Source organism: Pipra filicauda, unplaced genomic scaffold, assembly GCF_003945595.2.
Source record: "Pipra filicauda isolate LSUMZ 115617 unplaced genomic scaffold, ASM394559v2 scaffold762_size105520_pilon, whole genome shotgun sequence".
Classification (NCBI taxonomy): domain Eukaryota; kingdom Metazoa; phylum Chordata; class Aves; order Passeriformes; family Pipridae; genus Pipra; species Pipra filicauda.
The window spans coordinates 49,386-72,780 of NW_024104934.1; the positions used below are offsets into that span (position 1 = coordinate 49,386).

At 49.0% G+C, this 23,395-nt stretch overlaps 1 protein-coding gene across 1 annotated transcript; it reads right to left on the minus strand.

Moving 5' to 3' along the window:
- Positions 1 to 399: 399 nt before the first annotated feature.
- Positions 400 to 23,193, minus strand: LOC113997864 (exocyst complex component 6B-like; the record flags this gene model as incomplete). Its single annotated transcript, XM_039389738.1, has 6 exons — positions 400 to 716; positions 10,009 to 10,213; positions 14,705 to 14,750; positions 14,848 to 14,938; positions 15,463 to 15,510; positions 23,028 to 23,193. Coding segments are annotated over 6 exons (616 nt in total), but the record flags the coding sequence as incomplete, so codon positions are not given.
- Positions 23,194 to 23,395: the final 202 nt, after the last annotated feature.

Genomic DNA, 23,395 nt, shown 5'->3' on the forward strand with positions numbered 1-23,395 from the left:
TTTGGGTCCCAAAGTGTGACTTTGGACAGAGCACCAGCACCTTTTCCATGGCATCCCTAAGGATTTGCCACATCCACCAACTGTTTGGCATCTCCAGGTGAAGGCACCTGAAGACTCTTACATGGCCCTGAGCAACCTGGTCCAGTGGGAGGTGTCCCTGCCCATGGAATGAGATGGGCTTTAAGGTCCCTTCCAACCCAAACTATTCCATGACTCCATGACTGTGACACTCCCACATTCCCAAAACCTCCTCAGCTTCTCCTCCACATCCACACCACCAGTCACAGGGGAGCAGAATTCACCAGCTGGAGAAGTACAGAGAGATCCAACCATGTGCAGTGCAAGAATCCGTTACAGAAACCACCCGAGGAATTTTTAAAAGGAAAAATACGGGGAAAATCAGTCCACTTAAAAGGTTTATTAGCAGCTACATTACAACGAGCCTGAGACAACCAAATGAAAACTGAGGAATTTATCATCCTGGGCAGCAGCATCCCAATGGGAGCAATTCCCAGTGATTTTTGAGCTCAGCCTGATTTCCATCACCTCTCCCGTGCTGCCCAGACCCCCGTGTTCCTCCACATCCTTTCCCACACGTGACAGGCCAAAGCAGGCCCAGAATTCAGTTTATTAGTCTGAGGTCTATCCGTGCTGTCTCACTTCCAAGGCTGGCACAGGAGCACCAGGCAGCACCTTCCCTTCAACAGCTTCCCAGCCTATGGAATTAAAACCAGCAGAAGCAAGACCAGTGAAAATCGGAGCGTTGAATCTCTGCAGTCCAGGGCGAATAAAAGAAGTTTAACAGCCCCTCTTTTCCCAGCTCCAATGCAACCAGCACAACGGGAATTCCTGATGGCTCTAAAGGAGCGAGGAATGCTCATGCCTCAGCTTGGAACTGTGCTTTCCCTTTGCCTTGGGAATTATATCATCTGTCATGACACTGGGAAGATGTTCAAGACCAGGTGGAAGTGTCCAAGGCCAGGTTGGACGGGGCTTGGAGCAACGTGGGATAGTGGAAGGTGTCCCTGCCCATGGCAGGGGGTGGGAATGAGATGACCTTTAAGGTCCCTTCCAACCCGAATCATTCCATGATTTTAAGATAAGGGATTTATTTCAAGCAACATCTCCGGATTTCAAGTCTTTAGAAAGGTCTGAAAGGCAACCACACAAAGAGCTGGTCCAGCACATGAGTGCCCTGCAGTTAAACTTTAGATTTTATGTCCACAGAACACTCTGGATATGCTACTGGGGATCCCACAGTCCCCATGGCCGTTACTCATCCATATGCTGAAATAAAAAAAGGGCCATGATTTAGCAGTTTCATTTTTGAGGTCATAAAAAGAATCCAGAGGAATACCCAATTATTAATAAAAGTTCCTACGGCGTATAAATTTTAAAGGCACAGAATTCCTCTTAAATAAACAGTGAAACCTTCCCCAGCAAGCCAGGAAACGCTGGGAATAAAGAGTTCTGTTCTGACAATAAGCACTTCTGCACTCCAATTATGTGATGTGGGAAGGAGGGCAGTGAAAGCACCAGGAAGCACAAGGAGCTCGACCCCGGCGCGCCGGGGAACAGAAACACGCTTGGATCTGCACACAGCCCTCAGCACCTCCCCAGATGTGTCCTGGCCTCCCAGCCACCCCTACACACGTCCTCGGTGATCCCGGTGCCTCCAGCTGCTTTTCCCATCAGGCAGCTGCCCCTTCTCCCCCAGCCTGAGCTGCTAAACCCCAAATTGTCCGGCTGCCACGGCCTCGCCGTTCCCACGGCGCCGGGAAGCCGAGGGATCACATTTAACCTCAAGCTCCTGGCCTGACATTTCCTTTCAGGAGCCACTTCAAAAAGTGTTTCCAGTTCTCAAAATCACTCACATCTCTTCCTCCTCCTCCTCCTTTTTTCCCCCTTCAGTTTTCATGTCTTTGCAGGAAGAACATCCTACAGGAGACACCGTTGGGTGACAGACCCCCAGCTCCACCTCCGTGTCTCTGGCCAGACTGGTGTTGGGGTATCTCACACCTCATCTCCAGAACCCACCAGGATCCGCCGAGTCAAGAGAACTCAACGCTTCCGAACTTCAAAGCTTGGCCTTGATGATCTTGGAGGCCTTTTCCAACCTTCCTGGTTCTGTGACTGAACGGGAAGAGCGGGTGGGTCGAGTTAACAAAGGCAGACACTTCACGAGGCTTTGTCTCAAAAAGCTTCCAAATTAAACAGCAAGTGTCAAGCGATTAGTCCGGTTTCCATCGAGCTGCTGCTCAGCACACCATTAAAAAAACAGGGTTTGGGGCCAATGCTTAATGAAAAAATAGTGATTTCTTACAGATCCGTCTGTGATTCGAATCCAGTGTGAAATAAAAATCTTTTCACCGGTTTTCTCAAGGAGATTCTCAAAGAGGTGAAGCAAAGGATGCCGAGGGTAAGCGCCCAAGAGAATTCCCTCTGTTTATCCATCTTCCTCGGTAGCGAGGAAGAGGATGGGTGTAAACACTTGCAAAGCTTCTGACAGTACTTATACCAAGGCACCTCAGAGCTCACAGAGGTCTCACAGCAACCCCACTATTCAATAACCCCTGGATAATAATCATTTCTCCACTGGGACACGACATCCCACTTCATCCAAGCGGGTTTGGGAGCCTCTTCCCAAAAACCTGCAAGCCCAGACCCGTCGTTGGCCATGAGACTTCTAATCCAAACGGCCCCAGAAGATGCATTTCCTCTCCTAATCCTTTAATATCCCAAGTAGACAAACAGCAGGAGCAAAGATTAACAAGGTCTCGTTACTGAATTCGACTGGAAAACAAGTTTCTGCTTCCCAAACCTGCCCAGGAGCAGAAAACACCATCCCATTATCCCAACCCCGCTGTGTAAATACTCCCTGCATACCCAGCCACCAGACTGACCTTTCCAAAGCCTCTCCTGCCTGCACCCCAGGCCTATAAAACTCCCTCGCTTTTAATAAACAGCGTTATTTTGACTCGCTGTGCTTGTTAAAGAAAACCCCCGGCACACGAGACGCCGCTCAAAGCAGCGGGAAGTTCGGCTCCGGGGATGCTCCGGGAAGGCCGATAAAAACGCGGCCCCCGCGGAGCCGGCGGATGCAGGGATCTTCCCAACGCTCCCTGTAAGCCCACACTTGGCACAGGGACGTCCAGCCCACGTGGCAGGGCAGACAAAGCCTCACCCAGGGGCTCCCCGTGACCTCGGGAGAGCAGGGAGAGCCACCGGAGCGCCGACACCCGGCACAGGGACATTCCTTGCCCGGCGCATCCCGGGAAAGGCAGTAAAATCTAATTTGCTCCCAAATACGCCGACAGAGCCAAAACAATTTCCATATGCGCCGCACGAGGTTACGGAAAAGCTCAAAAAATGCCAGGGATGAGGATAATTAAGAACATTACACAAAGTGCATTTTTGGGACGCTTCTCCGGGCCATCAAAAGGCCACCGGGCAGGATCTGGATGGAAGCTGGAAAATGTCCTGGTGTCCACTGGCTCATGTGGCTTTGCAGGGGGTGGCCATGTGGTTGTGTTTAAAATGAAGCCCATGGAGGGGGCAGGATTTCCCAATAATTCCGGAGTCATCACATGCCACGTCCTACTTATCGCCCTCATTCCAAACAAACTGCTCAAAGCCCGTCGTGTTCCCGCAGCTCCGTTAAATCCACCTCCAACAGGACAGCCCGGGATGTGCAGAGGTTCTGAGGGATGTGGTCCCTTCCCGGGGGCTTCCCATGGAAGGAGATGTTCCCACTGCAGGGCACAGGAATGAGCCTCACCTGGAGTTTCTGGATGGGACCATCAGTAAATGGCCAAGGTGTTTGTTGTGATGTCCAACCTTCACACGCCGAGCTCTCCTCCACATCCCTCATTCCTTCCACCTGGATTCTCCCTAACACATCCCTGCATCTCTCACGTGCTCCTGGGACACACCAGCACCCTGAAGCTGCGTTGCATCCACTCCCTGTTCTCCACAGCCAGGAATCGTGGACCTCCAGCTCTCCATCACCCAATCCCATCACCACCATCATCCCTTTGGAGAGATCCCAAAAGAGGTCACCAGGATGGACTTGATGGGAGAGAAGCAGCTGGGCAGGATGAGAGTTGCTGTTGCAAAACTCCATCCTGGGATCCAACCGTGGGAAGGGCTTGAAACCACACTTGGAATGAGCCAAGGAACAGCTCCACGTGCCGGAAAGCCGAGTTCACCCAGTTTTTTTCCATGCAAAAAAGCAGGAAGGGCGGCTCGAACACGAGCCAGATTTTTTTAAAACTGCAAATTTTCATTTAATCTTTAAAAAATGGCATCATATCGTTTTTATTACAATACCAACGCATTAAAAATTACTTTAAAATTTAAAAAAAGAAAAACCAGCAGATACTCAGGACTCGGCACCGACACAGAGCTATTCCCTGTACTCCCAGTAAATTGAATTAAATTCAGATCCAGTTGGAAGTACAACCAGTAGCACAGAATAAACTTGCATCCTCAAACCAATCATCACAAATCCGGGGAACTCAAGGTCCGAATTAAATTTAAATCCAAGATATACCTAAAATATTGCAGGACACAGCTGGGTGCTCAACAGCCTTAGTGTGGCTCTGGATCCAGCATCCCAGCATTCCCAGGGAATGCCTATTAGCAGCTGTCACCTCCAGGCCCAGTAATTGGGGGAAAAACAAATAAATCTCCTCCCTTCCTTGCTCATCCATAAGATTTTTCTAAGTCCAGCTGCATTTTGATCCTGGGAAAATTTCTATACTGGGGAAAATTTCTATACTGGGACAGTGGAGCTCATGGACCCACATGGGATTTAGGAATCTTTGTCCAAGTTCTTTGCAGGCACGAGAGGTCACATTAAACACTTGGAGGAGGCACTTGGGATCTACTTGAGTGGCTCTCAATGAGCTCTGACCTGCAGGGACGGAGCAAAGCGCGGGAAGGCATCCAAACCCCGGATCTGAATCCCTGATTTCACAGACATGGTTGCCTTTCTATGGAGCTGCTGTTAATCCACGCTCTGAAGTGCTTCATCTTCTCCAGTTGACAGTCAGAACTGGATTCCTCCCAAAATCCAAGCAGCACTTCGGTTGTGAACAGCACTGGGCAATGTTTTGCCTCATTTTTTGTTGCCCGGAGAGAGATTGCGGATTCACCATCCCTGGAAGTGCCCAAGGCCAGGTTGGACGGGGCTTGGAGCAACCTGGGCAAGTGGAAGGTGTCCCTACCCGTGGCAGGGGGGTGGAACAAGATGATGTTTAAAATCCCTTCCAAGCTAAACCATTCCATGACTTTTTAAGCGCCACACTCACACCCCCCCCAGGTTGATATTTGCTGCCAGTGAGGGAAAAGACACATCAACCTCACTGTGACACTGCTCAGAGGCGACACAGACACCAACAGCTGTTGGCAGGAAGAGCAAATATCACCCTCAAACCAGCACAGCTGAAACTCCGACCTGTTCAAACTCTGCATCGACCCCTTGGAGCTCACACCAGATTCCCACCTATTAAATATCGAGTTCGACGCCGCATCCGAGCGACGCCAATAAAATGAAACTCCTGCTTCGCCTCCATCTCTGCGAGAGGATATTTTGGCTGCCCCAACAACTTGATCCACTAATGGCTTTTGGATGGGTTATTCTTGGCCCACTCACTGTGCTCGCCCTGGAAGCCCCATCCCAAGTGACCTCCCTGCACATGCCCGGCATATTTCAGTCATTAAACGAGATAATAAACCCCCCAGACCGGATATCAGCAAGTGTTAATAAGATGTAATTCGTTCCTGGCAAGCCCAGGACTCAGATCCTTAAAAAAAAAAAAAAAAAAAACAACTGAAACTGAACCAACAAAACCAAAACACACACACAGGTTCACGGGGCCAAAGTCCAGCAGGAGTTCAAGTGCGCGGGGCCACTTTCATCCGCGTAATTAAGAACAAGATCTGGAACGCGGCGAATTCCCCCGGAACCAAAGGTAATAAAACTCAGATTTATAAAAAAAAAAAAACAAAACAGGAGGGAAGGAGCTCATCGTTTGTACAGTGAGGCTCTAGGGTTTCTCCACGTGCTGCGAGATCCCTCCAGTCCGGCTGACCCCGGGAATGTCTCACTTGACTTCAGCCCGCCACGGGCTTCCTCTCCAAGGAGAGCTCCCCTCATCCAGCTCCCCCCATCCAGCTCTTCCTATTCAGCTCCCTCTCATCCAGCTTTCCCCCTTCAACTCCCCCTCATCCAGCTGTCCCCATCTCATGCTTCCTCCTGCAGCCCCCCATCCAGCTCCCTCCATCCAGCTCTTCCTATCCTGCTCCCCCTCATCCTGCTCTCCCCATCCAGCTCCCCCTACCCAGCTCTCTCCATCCAGCTTTCCCTATCCAGCTCCCCCTCATCCAGCTCCCCACATCCAGCTGCCCCCCCTCCAGCTCCCCCTCATCCAGCTCTCCCCAATCCACCTACCTCCCATCCAACTCCCCATATCCAGCTCCCCCATCCCATTCCCTCTATCCCACTCCCCCCATCCAGCTCCCCCCATCCCATTCCCTCTATCCCACTCCCTCCATCTAGCTCTCTCCCATCCTGCTCCCCCCCTCATCCCATTCCCTCTATCCCACTCCCCCCATCCCGCTCCCCCTCATCTCATTCCCTCCATTCAGCTCCCCCCATCCCACTCCCCCTCATCCCATTCCCTCCATTCAGCTCCCCCCATCCCACACCCCCTCTATCCCACTCCCTCCATCCAGTTCCCCTCCATCCCGTTCCCCCTCATCCTATTCCCTCTATCCAACTCCCTCCATCCCACTCCCCCTCATCCAGTTCCCCCCCATCCCACTCCCCCTCATCCCATTCCCTCCATCCAGCCCCCCCCATCCCACTCCCCCTCATCCCATTCCCTCCATCCAGCCCCCCCCATCCCACTCTCCCTCATCCCACTCCCTCCCATCCAGCTCCCCCATCCACCTCTCCCCCATCCAGTTCCCCCCAGTCCTTGACTCCCGGCCAGAAACAGCGACGGCTCCGAGCGCTCCAAGACAGATCCTTCTGATTATCACAAAATGAAATTTTCAGCTCTTGTCATCGTCGGCCTCAGATTTGTAATGTTACAAAAACACCATTTCCTCTCCCCATTGTATCAAGGCCTCTTCCATTCCCGCTGGTGAAATCAAACAATTTTAAAAGAATTTATATGATGCTAATTTAAACCGAATGGATGGAGCTGCCAATCGCAGTTCCCCTGACTCTCCAGGCCTCCTGCCAGCTCGGCTCCCGTTCCAGGGCCGTTATCCATCACAACCAGCAGACCGAGGAAAAGGACCCGGCGACGCAAGACGCGATCCCGGCGATCCTGGGAGGGGAGACCCTGCCCCTGGCTGTCGGCACGGCCACGGGAAGTGACCCCATGCAACCAGAGGCTCCAAAACCTTCAGCTCTCACTTCTCCATCCGTGGGGCAGCTCAGGGGGGTTTCTGTCCAGGAATAAACCTGCTCAAATTCCAGTATCGCTCCAAGTCGGCTTGTGGAAGTGGAAGTGGTCAGTTGAGTTTCATCCACAATCCAGCCACGGAGTCCAAGTTGGGAGACAACTCTGCTCCCACAAGGGGTGAAGGAAACCCCTTGTCAAGGCTGCAAATCCCTCTCATAAACGAACAGAAAAGAGGGATTTGGGGGAGACTGAAGATGTAAAATTCCCTGTGTCGTCTGTAGGCAAATTAAAGACAAAGGGCTGGAGAGGGACTTGGGACAAGGGATGGAGGGACAGGACAAGGGGGAATGGCTTCAGACAGAGGGCAGGGTTAGATGGGATATTGGGAAGGAATTCCTGGTTGGGAGGGTGGGGAGGCCCTGGCAAAGGTTGCCCAGAGAAGTTGTGGCTGCCCCTGGATCCCTGGAAGTGTCCAAGGCCAGGTTGGAGCAACCTGGGATAGTGGAAGATGTCCCTGCCAGTGGCAGGGGGTGGCACTGGATGGGCTTTAAGTTCCCTTCCAACCCAAACCATTCCATGATTCCTTGAAAACCGTGCACAAGTTGTCCCACGGGTCTATCACCCACAAGATGAAGAACCAACTTTCCCTCCCCTTTATTTCCAGCTGGTTTCACTCCCGGCTCCCAGTTCCTGTATCTGGGCAGAGCAGGAGCAGCCACTTCCCACCAACCCCCCAGTGCCTCTCCTGGTTTGCAGGAGGCAAATGTTGTGAGGAGGAGGAGGAAGGGTCAGAACTGGTGAGGAAAACACCAGGACAGCCCAAAAGGAGAATTAACAGAGCTCCAGGCAGAGTGTGAGCTCTCCCCTGGAGCAGGAGGGGCGGGAAGAACGAGAAGAAGCGGATCATGGATGCGGAAGAGATGGAAACACAAAGCTACAGAAGCAACTCTGGGCAGAAGAAACCAAAAAAAAAGGAATTGGGAATTATGGAATTTTTTTTTTTAAATTGGTCACCTGAACAGCCACAGAAACGTGGGTGGACTTGAAGATCTCACCCATCAAAGCCACCAGGGGCCAGGAGGTTGAAATGTCTCTCCCAGAACCACGAGCATGAAATGGGAAACTAGAAGACAACACAACATCTGCACCCTTACATGTGTCTAAAATTGCTAAATATCCTTAAGAGAACTTAAATGTATTTATTTATTTAAAGAGTATATTTGCTGTGTTGACTGATCACCAAACAAATGAATCTCCTATTCCTTCCCAGCCAGCAATCACAGAATCATTTATGTTGGGAAAGACCTCCAAGATCATCAAGCCCAACCAAGATCATCAAACCCAACCAAGATCATCAAACCCAACCGAGATCATCAAACCCAACCGAGATCACCGAACCAAGAACCTTCCAAAAACGCTCTGCCTGCCACAAAATGAACAAAAACAGAGCAGTTTTATAAACAGTTCTGGGTAAATCCAACACCTGGAGCCCCCCAGCCACTTGTGGAACACTTGTGGCTCCACCAAACCACGTCCAGGTCATGGTGTGTTTTTCTCCACGTTCAGAAAGACGGGTTTGGTTTGAATAAAAAGGTTTGCTGAAAGTCTCAGATGCCAGGTGGCATCTCCCCACACCTCTATGACACAATATAAGGCTTGGTTTGCTTTCCCAAAATACCAGAAAGCAGCCGAGAAGACAACAAGGCATGGGGAAAACGGGAAATTAAATCAATTAATAGAAATCCTCCAGGATGGGGTTTATAAGACAGAAAATTGAACCTCTAACCATAAACAGCACCACCTTATCATCTCGTGAAAAATTATGGCAAGAGTCCTTCCCATAAATCAACACATCCCAGCCATCCATCACTATCAGAGGAAGTGTTTTACTGCTCATACGAGGTAACATTTCACTGCCAGCGGATTTGAATTTCATCAAAGTAGCAAAGTTCTTTTTAAGAGCCACTGGGAGCTTTGCTCCCTCGCTGTGACAAGATAAACTGTGCTGAAACTCAAAACTAGAATATTAAATAGGAGTGGGAAGAGGCAATTCTGATTTAACACCCACACGGGGATGTTCAATTCATCAGGTTCATCTTTTACGGGCACCAAGTGCTGGGCAAAGGCAATCCAGCCCCAATCCAAGTTTACCCAGCGTTTAAAAATCAGTTTAAGATGCAAAATAAATTAAATTCAGTGCTTGAATTCCTACTGCTTTAACCCAAACTGGGAAATCAGCACTGGTGTCTCCAGCTCTTCCAGTTCCAACCAGGCACAGCAGAACAAATGCTAAGTGGAAAATATGAGTTTCAAACACCAACTGCCCCTCCCAGATTCCAGGTTACTAAGAACCTACAGCAAAATCCAGGTGGGAGAAGACAACGAGAAAACCGGATCATCACTTTGCAACAGCACAAAAAAATCAGGATAAAAAAATCCAGGAGCAACCACAGAAGGAAGAACCACGGCAAAATGACTCCAAAATTCAATTTACTGCCTTGGGAGTGGAAAAGCAGAACTCTGAGATGACTGAACCACCATCCCCCTCCCAAAAAGCCCCACGGAGTGTGTGCACACAAACCAGCCCTACCTGTTTCATGGCCGTCTCTCCAATCTTGTCCGAATGCTTCCGGATGCTCTCCAGGAAATCCTTGAGGTCCGACATGGACACCTCCTTGATCTCCTCCCGCAGCTTTGGGATGTTATCCACCATGATCTTGCAGAAGCGGTAGTGGCTCACCTGGGGCAGGTACGTGTGCTCCAGGTGTTCCAGGGTCTTCAGGGCAGGGTAGTGCCTGGGGAGAGCAAGGAAGGGATGTGTGGGGCCACTTCCACCCCACTTTCCCCCAAAGAAGGTGCATTAACTGGAAATTATCAATAAAACTAAGAATTCCAGCTCTGGAACCACAGAATCGTGGCATGGTTTGGGTTGGAATGGATCTTAAAGACCACCCAGTTCCATCTCCTGCCCTGGGCAGGGACATCTTCCAGGTGCTCCAGGGTAGGATAGTGCCTGGGGAGAGCAAGGAAGGGATGTGTGGAGCCACTTCCATCCCACTTTCCCTCAAAAAAGGTGCATTAACTTAAATCAGTCAATAAAACTAAGAATTCCAGCTCTGGAACCACAGAATCGTGGCATGGTTTGGGTTGGAATGGATCTTAAAGACCACCCAGTTCCACCCCCTGCAGGGATATCTTCCAGGTGCTCCAGGGTTTTCAGGGCAGGGCAGTGCCTGGAGTGAGCAAGGAAGGGATGTGTGGAGCCACTTCCATCCTATTTTCCTCCAAAAAAGGGTGAATTAACTGGAAATTATCAATAAAACTAAGAATTCCAGCTCTGGAACCACAGAATCGTGGCATGGTTTGGGTTGGAATGGATCTTAAAGATGATCCAGTTCCAACCCCTGCCATGGGCTGGGACACATTCCAGGTGCTCCAGGGTCTTCAGGGCAGGGTAGTGCCTGAGGAGAACAAGGAAGGGGCATGGGGAGCCACTTCCATCCTATTTTCCCCCCAGAAAAGGTGCATTAACTTAAATAAGTCAATATAACTCAGAATTTTTGGAACCACAGAATCAGGGCATGGTTTGGGTTGGAAGGGACCTTAAAGATGATCCAGCTCCAACCTCTGCCATGGGCAGAGACATCTCCCACTAGCCCAGATTGGCAACCCCTGACAGCGAGGTGACAAAATCATGGAGATGGGAATATCCCATAAAATCCTATAGACCGATAACCCAGTGTCCAACACATCCATATCCAACAGATCTGGACCAACACAGACACTTGTCGTGGGGCTGGGAAGACCCTGGACATGAGAGCTCAGCTCTTTCCCTCTGGATACCAGGAGTCTGATCCCACCTTCCTCCCAACCATTCTAATCCTCCTAAACACCATTAAAAGTATTTCCACCCGAGGTATTTTTTATTTAGATAGAGAAGGGGGGGCAAATATGGATCCAAATCCCACATCAGGTGTTCAACAGGTATATTTTCCACCAAGCTCCTGCCTCTCCAGGAATTGCTGTTGTACCACTGGGTGTGTGACCTTCACAATGTTCAAAATAACTCATTTCCCTTCTTTAAAATGAGTGTAACTCATAAATTTAAAGAATGTGAGATTCCCAACGTTTCTTTCCCTGAATTCCTTTGTATTTCGGTCGTGCCCAACGGCCTTAAATTTTACCCTCCCTTTCTGTAGAAAAGCAAATTTCAGAGCCTGACATGTGATGCTAAATGGAAAATTTGCCTGAGAAGTTAATTTTTCTCAAATTCCCACCCATCTTTTCCACTTTGGAAAGTGGGAATCCACAGGATTTTCCTTTTTACTGGGATATGGAACCGCCCTGAACGGAGATATAAGATTCAAGATCTTCCTCCTGTTCTGACCAAAAATCTGATCAAAGGCAACACAGAACGACCAGAGAACCATTTAGGAAGCATCAACAGTGGAAAATAAATAAATAAAATACATAAAATATATTTAAGACCAACCCCAGGTCAGCCACCTCAAGGGTGAATTAAGGCAATTTTAGCTGATTACACCCAGAGTGAACCCTGTTCACCAGAACCCACCACTCACTCCTTGAATTTTGGGGGGAGAAACAGTGTTCAGCCAGAAGAAACAGACTGGCACCAGTGAAAACAACCTGCCACTCAAATTCCCACCCAAAATAATTCCTGCCTGAACCCCAGGCAGCTCCACAGGGGAGTTATTCCAACCAGAGTGGCCCGTCCTGCTCCCAAAAGCAGAAGTCAAACAGATTAACCCCATAACCCAACTGGTGTTTACACTGGGAAAGGAGTGAAAAACCACTTGAACTAAAAATCAAAACTCTCTGGAGAGAAATTTGGGAGTGCAGGGAAAGCCAGGAATTCATGCAGAGGAATAAACACACGTTGAGGTGGGTTTTATATATTTTATGGTGTTGTTTGGGCCCGGGTCACATCCCCTGACACCTCTGAGCAGCCTCCCAGAGGGGGACATTTCTTTCCCAGCTCTGAATCCCAGGAGCACTCCCTGAGTGGGAGGAGCAGGATTTTGATTTATCAAAATCCTGGTTTGTTTTTTTTTCCTGGAAAGACCCAGGCTCTGATGGAGGGAACAGCTCTACAGGGGCTTCTCAGCTCCAAGCAGGATGAAGAGCTCCCATGGAATCCATGAACGTTCTCATGAAGCATCTCAAGCCCACAAGGAAGCCAGAGAGGGAATCTGCACCAGGAACTGTAGAGACAGGAGAAGGGGGAATGGTTTCCCAACAGAAAAATGGAGATTTAAACAGGATACTGGGTAGAAATCCTTGGTTGAGAGGCCAAGGGTTGGGCAGAGAAGCTGTGGCTTCCCCTGCATCCCTGGAAGTGTCCAAGGCCAGGTTGGATGGAGCTTGGAGCAACCTGGGATAATGGAACATGTCCCTGCCCATGGCAGGGGGTTGGATTATCATTAATTATATTATCTTTTTTCCAACCCAAACCATTCTGGGATTTTATGATTCTATTTCTTACTGTTGGAGACCACATGAACACGAGAAGTGACCCAGGAGGAAATAAAACAGACTTGATCCCTCCAAAGCCCTGCAGAGCCAGGAGGGAAATCTCTGCAGACAGAGATTTTGGGTTTTCCCATCCTTTTCCACACGTGTCTCAGCCGTGGGAGAAAAGCTCTTTCTGTCCCTTCCTTAAATTCTGGACAATGGGGGAAGAAAACCTTTCCCTCCATTTCTTCTGCTGGTTCCTGTCACTCCTCTGGGACCAGATCATTCTTCATTCTCCACCTCCAGCTCGTGGCCACAGGTTTTGGGTTAAAAACATCACCCAACTCATTCTGTTTGCCCTGGGAGAATGAAACTTGGGAGGGTTTATTAACCCCAAATACAAACCCTATGAGTCCTCCAAGACTGTGCACCCAAAACCCAACCCCTTGGTGCCCATCCTGAAGTGATTTATAAGTGACACTGGGTGCAGAAATAAAAATACTTCACATGCCGTGCTGCATTTGGTGGATGAAGCCACCAAATCCAGACAAAGAAGGAAGGGGGAAGAAAAAACCAGCCCAGGGTTCAGATATTCCTTAAATGTGGTTTTCAGCTTCTATTTGTTTCAAAATGAACCAACACCAAAAAAAAAAAAAAAAAAAAAAAGAAAGAATTCTTAGAAGCAGATCTTGGAAACGCTCTCCAGAGCAGGGAATGGGGCAGCATGTGGATTCCCTGCAGGAGTTCCCAGGGCTGTGCTCAGCTCCAGCTCCCACCCCACGTCTGTCAGCGGAGAAGCCCCTCTCTGTTCCTATAAACACACTAAAAACACTTGGCCAAACTCCCCCCTGCCCTGCTCTGCCCTGAGCCATCCTGGGGCACAGAGAGGAGCTTGGGGAACAGCTCTGGGAGCTCCTAAAGCTCCTCCAACCAGCCCAACTTCCATGAGTTCCGCTGATCTGTTTGCCCAAGGACCCCGGGGGGGAGCAGAGGCGGGAGGGGAGGTGTAAAAACAACCCCCTCATCCCATTAGTTATCGCCTTCTTCCAAACATCTGGCTCCTTCTGTGCTGTTCCCATGATGGATGGCAGGCACCAGCCAGGGATCCCACTGCTCTCCCTGCCTGGCATCCAGCTGGAGCCACGTTTCCAGCCTCCCTCCTTCCAGCAGCTGCTCTTTGCCCAATTTGCCACCCCCAGGGCTCCCGAGTCGCTCCGTGCCGCTTAAACAAACCATCCCCCAGGATTCCAGCAAATATCCCAGGCCGTGGTTTAATCCTTCATGCAACAGATGCAGGGTGGGGAAAATCCTGGATTTACAGCTCATGGTTTCAGAGACACCAAGCCCCTGGAGCTCAGTTCACTCTCCTGAAGAGTTATTTCTACTGCAAAATAAGATATCTCCCCAACTTCCACCGTCCTGATGCTTCCAGGTGTTTGGCTTCCACCCACGTTCATTGGAATCTCTCAGGTTATTATTAGAATTGTCATATATTAGATTATGCATCATGGCATTCACAGAATAAAATTTAGTTGATAACATGCATTGATTGCATGCACAACGCCAGGGAGCTTCCACAAAAAAACAAGGAATATCCACTTCATTCCAAAACCTAACACGAAACAAAATCCGAGCCTGCTGCCATCCCAATTCCCGGAGGGTGAGCAAGACTGTGAGGAGAACCAGCCAAAAAATCAGAGGAGTCAACCTGGAAAGGCTGATTTTGGAAGCTCTGGGAACCTCTTGAATTTACTCAGCCCCAAAACAACTGTTTGGATAATAATAAAACACCCAGAAACCGACACAAAATTTACCTCTTGGATTTCATCTGCTCCCGCAGTTTGCTGTACATCTCCAGCACTGGAAAGAGAAGGAAGACAACAGAAGCCTTGAGCACAAAGCAAAGAGCTTGGGAATTCAAACAAACACAAGGCAGGAGCAACTGGAGATTCCTCACCGGGAAGACACAGCGTGAGTTTATCGACCGTCGCCGAAATGTTCCTCTGCTGCAACCGGCACTGCTTCAGCTCTTCCATGGCAATTATCAGCTTTGGGAAGGGGGAAAAAAATCCCATTGAACACCATAAACACTTGTCATGACCACCCAAACTGTGGGGTGACCACAAAGCCTGCTCTGATAACCAGGGAGCCCAGGGAGCTGCTGGAAGAGGGAGCACAGGCAGCTCCGGGTTCTTCCAGCAGAAACGTTCCCTGAATTTCAACTCAGGAAGCAGCAAAAGCAAAGCCATCGGCACACCAGCCTGGGAGCACGTCCTGGGAATTCCAATAAAATTGTTTCCCCCTTGCCATTTTAGTCATCTCTTCCCTACTCCCTTCTCCAAGTGGCTCTTTTTGGGTTCTCAAAGCCAAGATGTGGCTGCTCGTTCCCAAGGGGATCCTTCCCGAACTAACAGGGATTTTTAAAGGCTCAGCCTCCAACAGAAAAACCTGGGTGAAACAAGGATTCAAGGCCAGGTTGGAGTGGGCTTGGAGCAACCTGGGATAGTGGAGATGGTCTTTGTGGTCCCTTCCAACCCCAACCATTCCATGATTCCATGAATGGATCACTTACTTCTTTCCCTTCGTTCTGCAGCTTCCGGTTGGTGTCCGTCACTTGGTTCTGCAGGAATATTGGGGAGAAAAGACAAAGCCCAGCAATAAATCAGGTCAACGGTTTTCCCATAAAACCAAACTGCACATAAACACCATCGCTCCTCACCCAACCTCCCATTCCATGGAAAAAAGCTGTTTAGTGGCTCATTTCACACGGGATGCCAAGAGCCACGCAGTAAATACAAGGATTTCCCTCCCTGCCACTGGAGAGGAGTAAAAAGCAACAGGAGTTAAAACTGTGGCATGGAAGCCACAAAATCCTGCAGTTTTCATGGATCCAACTTTCTACCAGATGCTCACATGGATTCTCATCTTAAAAGCCAGTGGAGGAATTAAATGCCCTTCCCAACACCAAATAAATTACAGTTAGGTTTTAATTCCTTGGTATCACAGTGAGAAAGAACTTTTCAACATGGGCTTTACCTATAAATAATTGTTTATATTTATGTAAACACCTAGAAAACTTCCTTTTAGATCTTCAGATGCATCTTCCACTGGTTCCCTTCTCCTGCCTGGTAGAAAAAGGTATTTTTATATACCTGGGATAAAAAAGGGCTGTATTTCCTTCTCTAAACCCTCTTTCTGTATTATCCCGTCAAGCTGGGACTCATAGTTGAAAAAATTCCCACTTGGCAAACCTGTAGTTCCCTGGACTAGGAAGAGTCCACCAGTCCAGCCCTTCCCAGCCCCGGGCATGAGGTGACTCAGTGAAGACCCACGAGAGAACAAAGTGGATTTTTGGACTCATCAGGATGGAAAATTAGCAGTTCACCCATTATTTGGCCAACAAGTAGGAAAACTACTTTGGGAATTCTCCTGAACACTCATCCAAGTCCAGACAAGAGCAGGTTTGTAAACAGAGACACCATCTGCTAAAAAAACTACACCAGCTTCCAAGCAAACATGCCCAGCTCCAGGTCTCCAGTAAAAGCAGCCAATTCCCAAGGTAAATCCAGCAGGACTGCTCAGGATTCAGGTGCCTCACATCAGTCTAAGACTATCAAGCCATAAAACTACTTTTTTTTCCCATAGATTATTCCTCTCACAGTCACTGAAGTTGTAAATATTCGTTTCCAGGCTCGCCTCTGTCTCTCGGAGGTTCCTGGTTTTCCACAGGCTCACCATAGGGTGGGAGTTGCTCCTGGATTTCTGTCAGAGCTCATTCCTGCGTGTTTTCAGGAGTTCTGCTCATTCCAGAAGCAGAACCTTCGTCAGAGTTTGGACAAGAGCACCAACTGGGACATGGAGCTCCCTGAGGATATTCGGGAGCGTGAGATCACAAAAACCAACCTGAGACCTTTGTTTCCTTTTCAACAATGATGGAAACAAGCTGACTTTTTAAGGAATTTAACCCCAGTGAAGGAATGTCATGCAGTGATCTCCAATGATCCACCAGAACGTGGATGGTGCAGGAGCAGCAGCAACGGCAGAGCAAAGGAATATTATCAGGAATAGTGTGGAAAATTCCTTCCTGGAAAGGGTTGTCCAGCCCTGGCGCAGCTGCCTAGGGCAGGGGTGGAGTCCCCATCCCTGGAAATGTCCAAAAAACACATGGATGTGGCCCTTGGGGACATGACTCAGTGGTGGACACGGTGGTGGTGTCGGGTTGATGGTTGGACTTGATGACCTCAAAGGTCTTTCCAACCTTGGTGATTCCACGATCTCCTTCCTTTTCGAGTGCACCACAAGGCAAACACAGTTCAGACAGGAGGGGAGCTTTCTATTAACATTCATAAATTTTATCCAGGATCCATTTTCTTCCCTGCTGGATCTCCCACACTGATCCAGCCTCCACCAGGTCATCTCCCACTGTGTTGCCTCAACGAGCAGAGCCATCGAACCTCACAAGTTTCCTCTTATTTTAACACCGGCCACGCCGGTTTTTAAGCCTCCCATGATGCAAGAAAGAGGAATCATCCCATGATTTCCCCACACACAGCATCTGCCTCACATCTCTCCCCCTCCTGCAGTAGCTTCTGCTCTCCTGGCTCTTTGCCCTCTGCCAAAACTGCTCATTTCCTTCATGATGTACCGAGATTTTTTACGAGCGGGAGCGCAGCATCTCTTCCAAAGATTACTTTATTTGCTTATATCCTGAAAAATCCCACCAGGAAAAAGGAATCCATGTAGGGTAATTTAAAACTGCTCCTAAAATAATGCCAAGGCTGTACTAGTGTTCTATTAAAATTACATATCAATCCCAGCTCCAGGAAAAAAAAAAAGTCAGGAGACCGTCTGTCCTTGCACACTCTGAGTTTTTTCAGGGGGCAGCGAGTCGTGTTTTGGTTTGTTCTTAAAGTCTCAATGAAAAAAAAAAAGAAAAAGAAAGATATGATTATTTATACAGACTCTCTGTAGCCAAGTGGAGGCTTTTCAGACGAGGAGATTTGATAATCCAAGGCAGACTCCCAGCGAGGGGGGACAGACAACAGGTGGGAACCCGGGAAGGACGAGACGCCGGGATCATGTGAGGGGCTTATGGGATGCTCCAGTTGTTACTTCATCAATCTACTCATGGAACACGTGGCACAGAGAAGGGGTTGGGGGGTTTAACAACATTCTGAGATCATTTAGAGGGTGTCAAAGTGAGGAGCAAGAGGAGTAAAGGGCGCTGGAGAGGAATCCTGGGAATGGACCCAAGAGCACCGGCGTGACCCCACAGGGATGTGCCAACTCCATCCCTGTCCTACACCCACATCCCACTGACTTCCACCTCCCAAAGGAAGAGGGAGCAACTACAGAGTGATCCTTCCAATTGGCAACCCATGAACTTCCCAGTCTGGGTTTGTTATCCACCACCTCAGCCGTTCTCCCCCCACCCAATCCCTATGGGAATCCAGTGCTGGGCTCTGAAGGCATCTCCACACCCTGGGGCAGTGAGATCCCTGCTTGGTTTTGCACAGGTGAAGGTGAGATTCCCTGAGCTCCAAGCCAGCTCCTCATTTTAATCAGATCTGCCTTCATCTGGATGCACCAACCAATAAAAATTGCTCCCTTCTCATTTTCTCCCTCCCACAACTCAGAACTTCAAAGAATTCCAGAATGGGTCAGGCTGAGAGGGACCATGGCAGGTCAGCTGGCCCAGCAGGGCCATCCCAGAGCACATGGCACAGGATTGTGCCCAGATGGGTCTGGAATATCTCCAGTGAGGAGACTCCACACCCTCTCTGGTCTCTGTTCAGTGCTCTACCAGTTAAAGTTCTTCCTCACGTCCAGGTGGAACTTCCTGGGCATCAGTTCCTGCCCATTCCTCCTGTGCCATTGCTGGGCACCATGAGCAGAGCCTGGTCTATCCTCTGCCCCCTCCCTGCAGGCATTGCCAGACATGGATGAGGTCCCTTCAGTGTCTCCTCTGGAGGCTGAAAAGCCCCAGCTCCCTCAGCCTTTCCTGCTCCCAGAGATGCTCCATCCCTTCATCATCTTTGTCCCCCTCCACTAAAAACATTCCTGAACCATTTCCCTGCTGACCAAAAAAAATCCCCAATCCCCATCAACAGCAAGGAATTCAAAGAAGGAAAGTGAAAATGAGATGGCTGGAAAGCACAACCCCCTGGGATGGATTTGGGGCTGCCTGGCTTTCAGAGGACAAGGCTAGAGAAGAACATTCCCACAACCTGGAGAAGGCTGTGGGGGAACCTGTGACTCTGCAACTCCCTGACAGGAGGGGAGAGCTGGGGGGGGGTCGGGTTCTGCTCCCAAAAAAATGCGACAAGACAAGGGGAAACAGCCTCAAGTTGCACCAGAAGAGGTTTAAGTTGGATATTGGGGAAAATTTCTTCCTGGAAAGGGCTGTCCAGCCCTGGTACAGCTGCCCAGGGCAGGGGGGGAGTCCCCATCCCTGCAGGGATTTAAAATCCCTGTGGATGTGGCTCTTGGGGACAGGGGTCAGTGGTGGCCTTGGCAGTGCTGGAGGATGGTTGGACTCGATCTCAGAGGGCTTTTCCACCCTAAACAATCCTGTGATTCTACGAAACCAAGAAGGAATAATCCCTTTTTTATGCCTGACAAGTCAAAAAGCAGTAGACCAAAAAAAAGACTTTTCATCCACGTGATCAGAGTTTCCCAGAGAAGGATGGAGAGCAGTACCTGGGGGAAGGCCAACATTGGAGAGGTGGGATAAAAATCCATCAAGAATGACACAGCTGAATCCCAGAATGGTTTAGGTTGGGAGAGACCTTAAAGCCCATCTCATTCCACCCCCTGCCATGGGCACAGACACCTTCCACTGGCCCAGGTTGCTCCAACCTGGCCTGGGACACTTCCAGGGATCCAGGGGCAGCCACAGCTTCTCTGGGAAACAAGAACAACTTGGATTGGATTGGGTGGATTAGGTGATTTTTCGAGGTTGCCACCAGCCCTGAGACTTTGGGATCCTTTGCACCTTGAGCCGTGTTTTCCAAGTCAAACCATCCTAATGTAAAACCCATCTCTGCCCTTTTAATTCCCACTGGATCCTTTATGGGATGGAACAGCCAAACTGGTCCGTGGTTTCCGAGACCCAGCAGTCCCACGTATTTAAAGGATTGAGATCAGGTCACCACCACCCTGCTCACTCCCCAGTGAGGGAAAATGTGCAGTACGAGATGTGAAAACATTAAAGATGTATAACAAAAAAAAATCCTAAAGCATCGAGATTTCCCTTGCAAGTAAAAGGAAAGCCAGGTAAGAAATTAAAAGGAAAGAGAATTGCCAGAGTGAGGCTACATAGTTTTTAAAAAAGAGTAAGAAAATGCAAAAAAAAAAAAAAAAGTTTGGTTTAAAAATGTTATGGTTTAAATATCATATAAATTAAGGAGATGCCTTTTAAAAGACACATCCCAAGTATTTTAAATTAAGTTATTTTATAAATATATACATAAAGAGATGATTAATGGTGACCCAGAGCCTCTTGAAAACAACACAGTGTTGCCTCCTGCAGAAATCCATGGCAGGGGGGGCTCCTCTGCTCATCATGGAATCATAAATTCATTATGGTTGGAAAAGATCATCCAGTCCAACCAGCCCCCAGCACTGCCAAGGCCACCACTGACCATGTCCCCAAGTGCCACATCCACAGGGATTTTAAATCCCCCCCGGGATGGGGATCCACCACTGCCCTGGGCAGCTGTGCCAGGGCTGGACAACCCTTTCCATGCAGACATTTTCCCTTATATCCAACCTAAACATCCTCTGGTGCAACTTGAGGCTGTTTCCCCTCGTCCTGTCACCTTTTTTTGGGGAGTAGAGCCCGGCTCCCCCCTCCTGTCAGGGGGTTGCAGAGCCAGAAGGTCCCCCCTGAGCCTCCTTTTCTCCAGGCTGAGCCCCCCCAGCTCCCTCAGCTGCTCCTGCTGCTCCAGCCCCTTCCCAGCTCCCTTCCCTTCCCTGCACACGCTCCAGCCCCTCCATGTCTCTCCTGTCTGAGGGTCCCAGAGCTGCCCCCAGGGCTGGAGGTGCCTCAGCAGTGCCAGCACAGGGTGACAGTCACTGCCCTGGGGCTGTGGCCACATTTTTGATATCACCTAGGGTACCCCTGGCCTTCTTGGCCACCTGAGCTTATGTTTGAGGAGATAAAACTTCTCAATTCAGTGCCAAGTCCTCTCAGGGAAAGAAAAAAAAAAATAGGACAGGAAATGTAGTGATTGGGTCCTGATTAGGTTCTAGTTCATTTGGGGCCACCTGAAACACAATCTCAGAACCCTGAGGGTTGTGTGACACACGAGCAGGGCAAGGCAACCAGCCCATGTTCAGCCTGTGCCCTCCTAAAACAACACCAGCGGCGTTTCTGCAAACACAATATCCCCCAAAACACCCCAGAGCCAAAAGCACACGAGTGAAGAAACGTCCTGGGGGGAGTGTGACAGGGAGGGCTTTCATTTCATGGCTGGTTGCAATGTCTGTTCAAAGCCCAGCACCACTGAGAAAGAGCCCAAGATCAAATGGAGGATGAATGGCTGGAACAAAACCCACTCTCACCACTCGATCCACAGATGATTCCCCGGGGAAACCCTCACAAAAGAGGGCTCAGCCTTTCAGAGAGAAACTTTCTGTGGATATTTTTCCCATGTGCCGTTTTATAGATCACAAAAGTCGTGGAAATCAAGAGAGATCCTGAGGGGACAGGGATGGACTTCCCAGTGAGCCACCAACAAAGGAGCTGTTTGCAGAATGGGAACCAGCACCAAGCCTTTGCAAACAAACAATGTGGAATTCTTGGCTCCAAACAATGGCTTAAAAAAAGAGGAGGAGGGGAAAAAAAGGACTTATTTCATGGTGTTTCCAACGGCCTCATCCTGCTGGATGAATCCTCCTCAGGACATCCCTCAGGAAGGTGTTCCTGTGATCATGTGGCCATTTCTGGGATGGAGATACTGTGTATTTGGAATTAGAAGCCTGTTAGGAAATGCCAGAGGCAGTTTTAAATTAATTAATAAACGTATTTAAAGCACAGTCAGCACACTGAAATTAGGATTCTTCTTTCTTTTCCAGAAAACTTGCTTTTCTGAGGTATTTTTTCCCCTCGTTATTTGTAACTTCAGCTTCTCAAATACCCATTGAAGAGCCTCCCATCCTCCTGGAACGCCACAGGACAAGCTCCACTCAGCCAGAAAGTCTTGCTGTGCTGGTCCCTGGAGACAACCCACAAATTTTTGGGTGTCACAAGACTCAATTCCATGCACTAAGTGACTCTTCTGGGAGGTTGGGTTTGGTTTCCCACTCGAGGTCACACCTTGATGCCACAAAAGGGGACGGGCACAGGAGCCTCTCCCTGCCCTGTTCTGCCTCGAGTAGGAAAATTTGGTAGATCCTGTGACCCCAATTAAATCACTGATGTGCTGTTTTATACTCCCCAAACTGTGGAATACTTGTATTTTAAGGCACAAAGCCAAGCTTAAACTCCAAGCCCACCTGGCCCAAGGTGTAGAACAGCTCCAACCTCCTGCTCCTTTTCTTCCCAGGAGAAAAGTTTTCCTTCCAGTTTCCTTCCTGTCCAGTTTCCTTCCCACCACTTATCCACATTCTCATCCTACAAAGGGCTTTTTCCACATGTCTCACATATATTATATACGTGGAACATATACACATATTATATTTACAAATACTAATAGAGTTCTACAAGGAGAAAGTCAATTCCTCCCTTCTCCCACATTCCTGCACAGATTTAAAGGCCACAAATCTATTTTTGGTTGAGAAATTGGGGTCAGGCACCCCAGGAAAAGCACATTTCCTGACAAATAACGGGCTTAGTTTCAAGTTTTATCACATTTTTAATGCACCACCCTGGTCCAGTTTGCCCGAATAATTATTGAATTTTGAATGACCAACCTCTTTCTACAGGAAGAATGAGGAGATATATAAATATATATATACATATATTTTAAATTTGCTTTAAACAGAGCAGAGATGTTCTGGACAAAGAGGAGAACAGACATTCAGGTGGTTTCAGAAAATCCCAGAGTAGTTGAGGTTGGGCCACTCGGCCCCAGCCTCCTGCTCAAGGAGGACCAACCAAAACCGAGTTGCCCAAGGCCGTGATTTTTCTCTCACCTTCAGTTTTTGAGCTTCTCCTCTGACCTTGAGCAGCTCCGTGATGGAATCCACGAATCCCTGGTAGTGGAAGTTGCACATCTTCTCGATCTCCCGGTCGTGGTTCCGGATCCGAGCTTCCAGTTTCTCCATGAACCGCCCGTGTTCTTCTCCATCGTAGACAGACCTGGGGAGAAGATGCCAACACTTGGTCAAGGTCCCAAGGTCTGTCACTGTCACAGCTCGTGAGAACTACCCAAAATATGAACTTTAAAAGGGAGCAGATCTGATTTTTTCTTTCAATAAACCAAGTATTGAACTCAAGGTTTGAAAATGTTTCTCCTGAAAATGTTTCTTTTCTGACCTCTCTCTCTCCACCAGCCTGATGT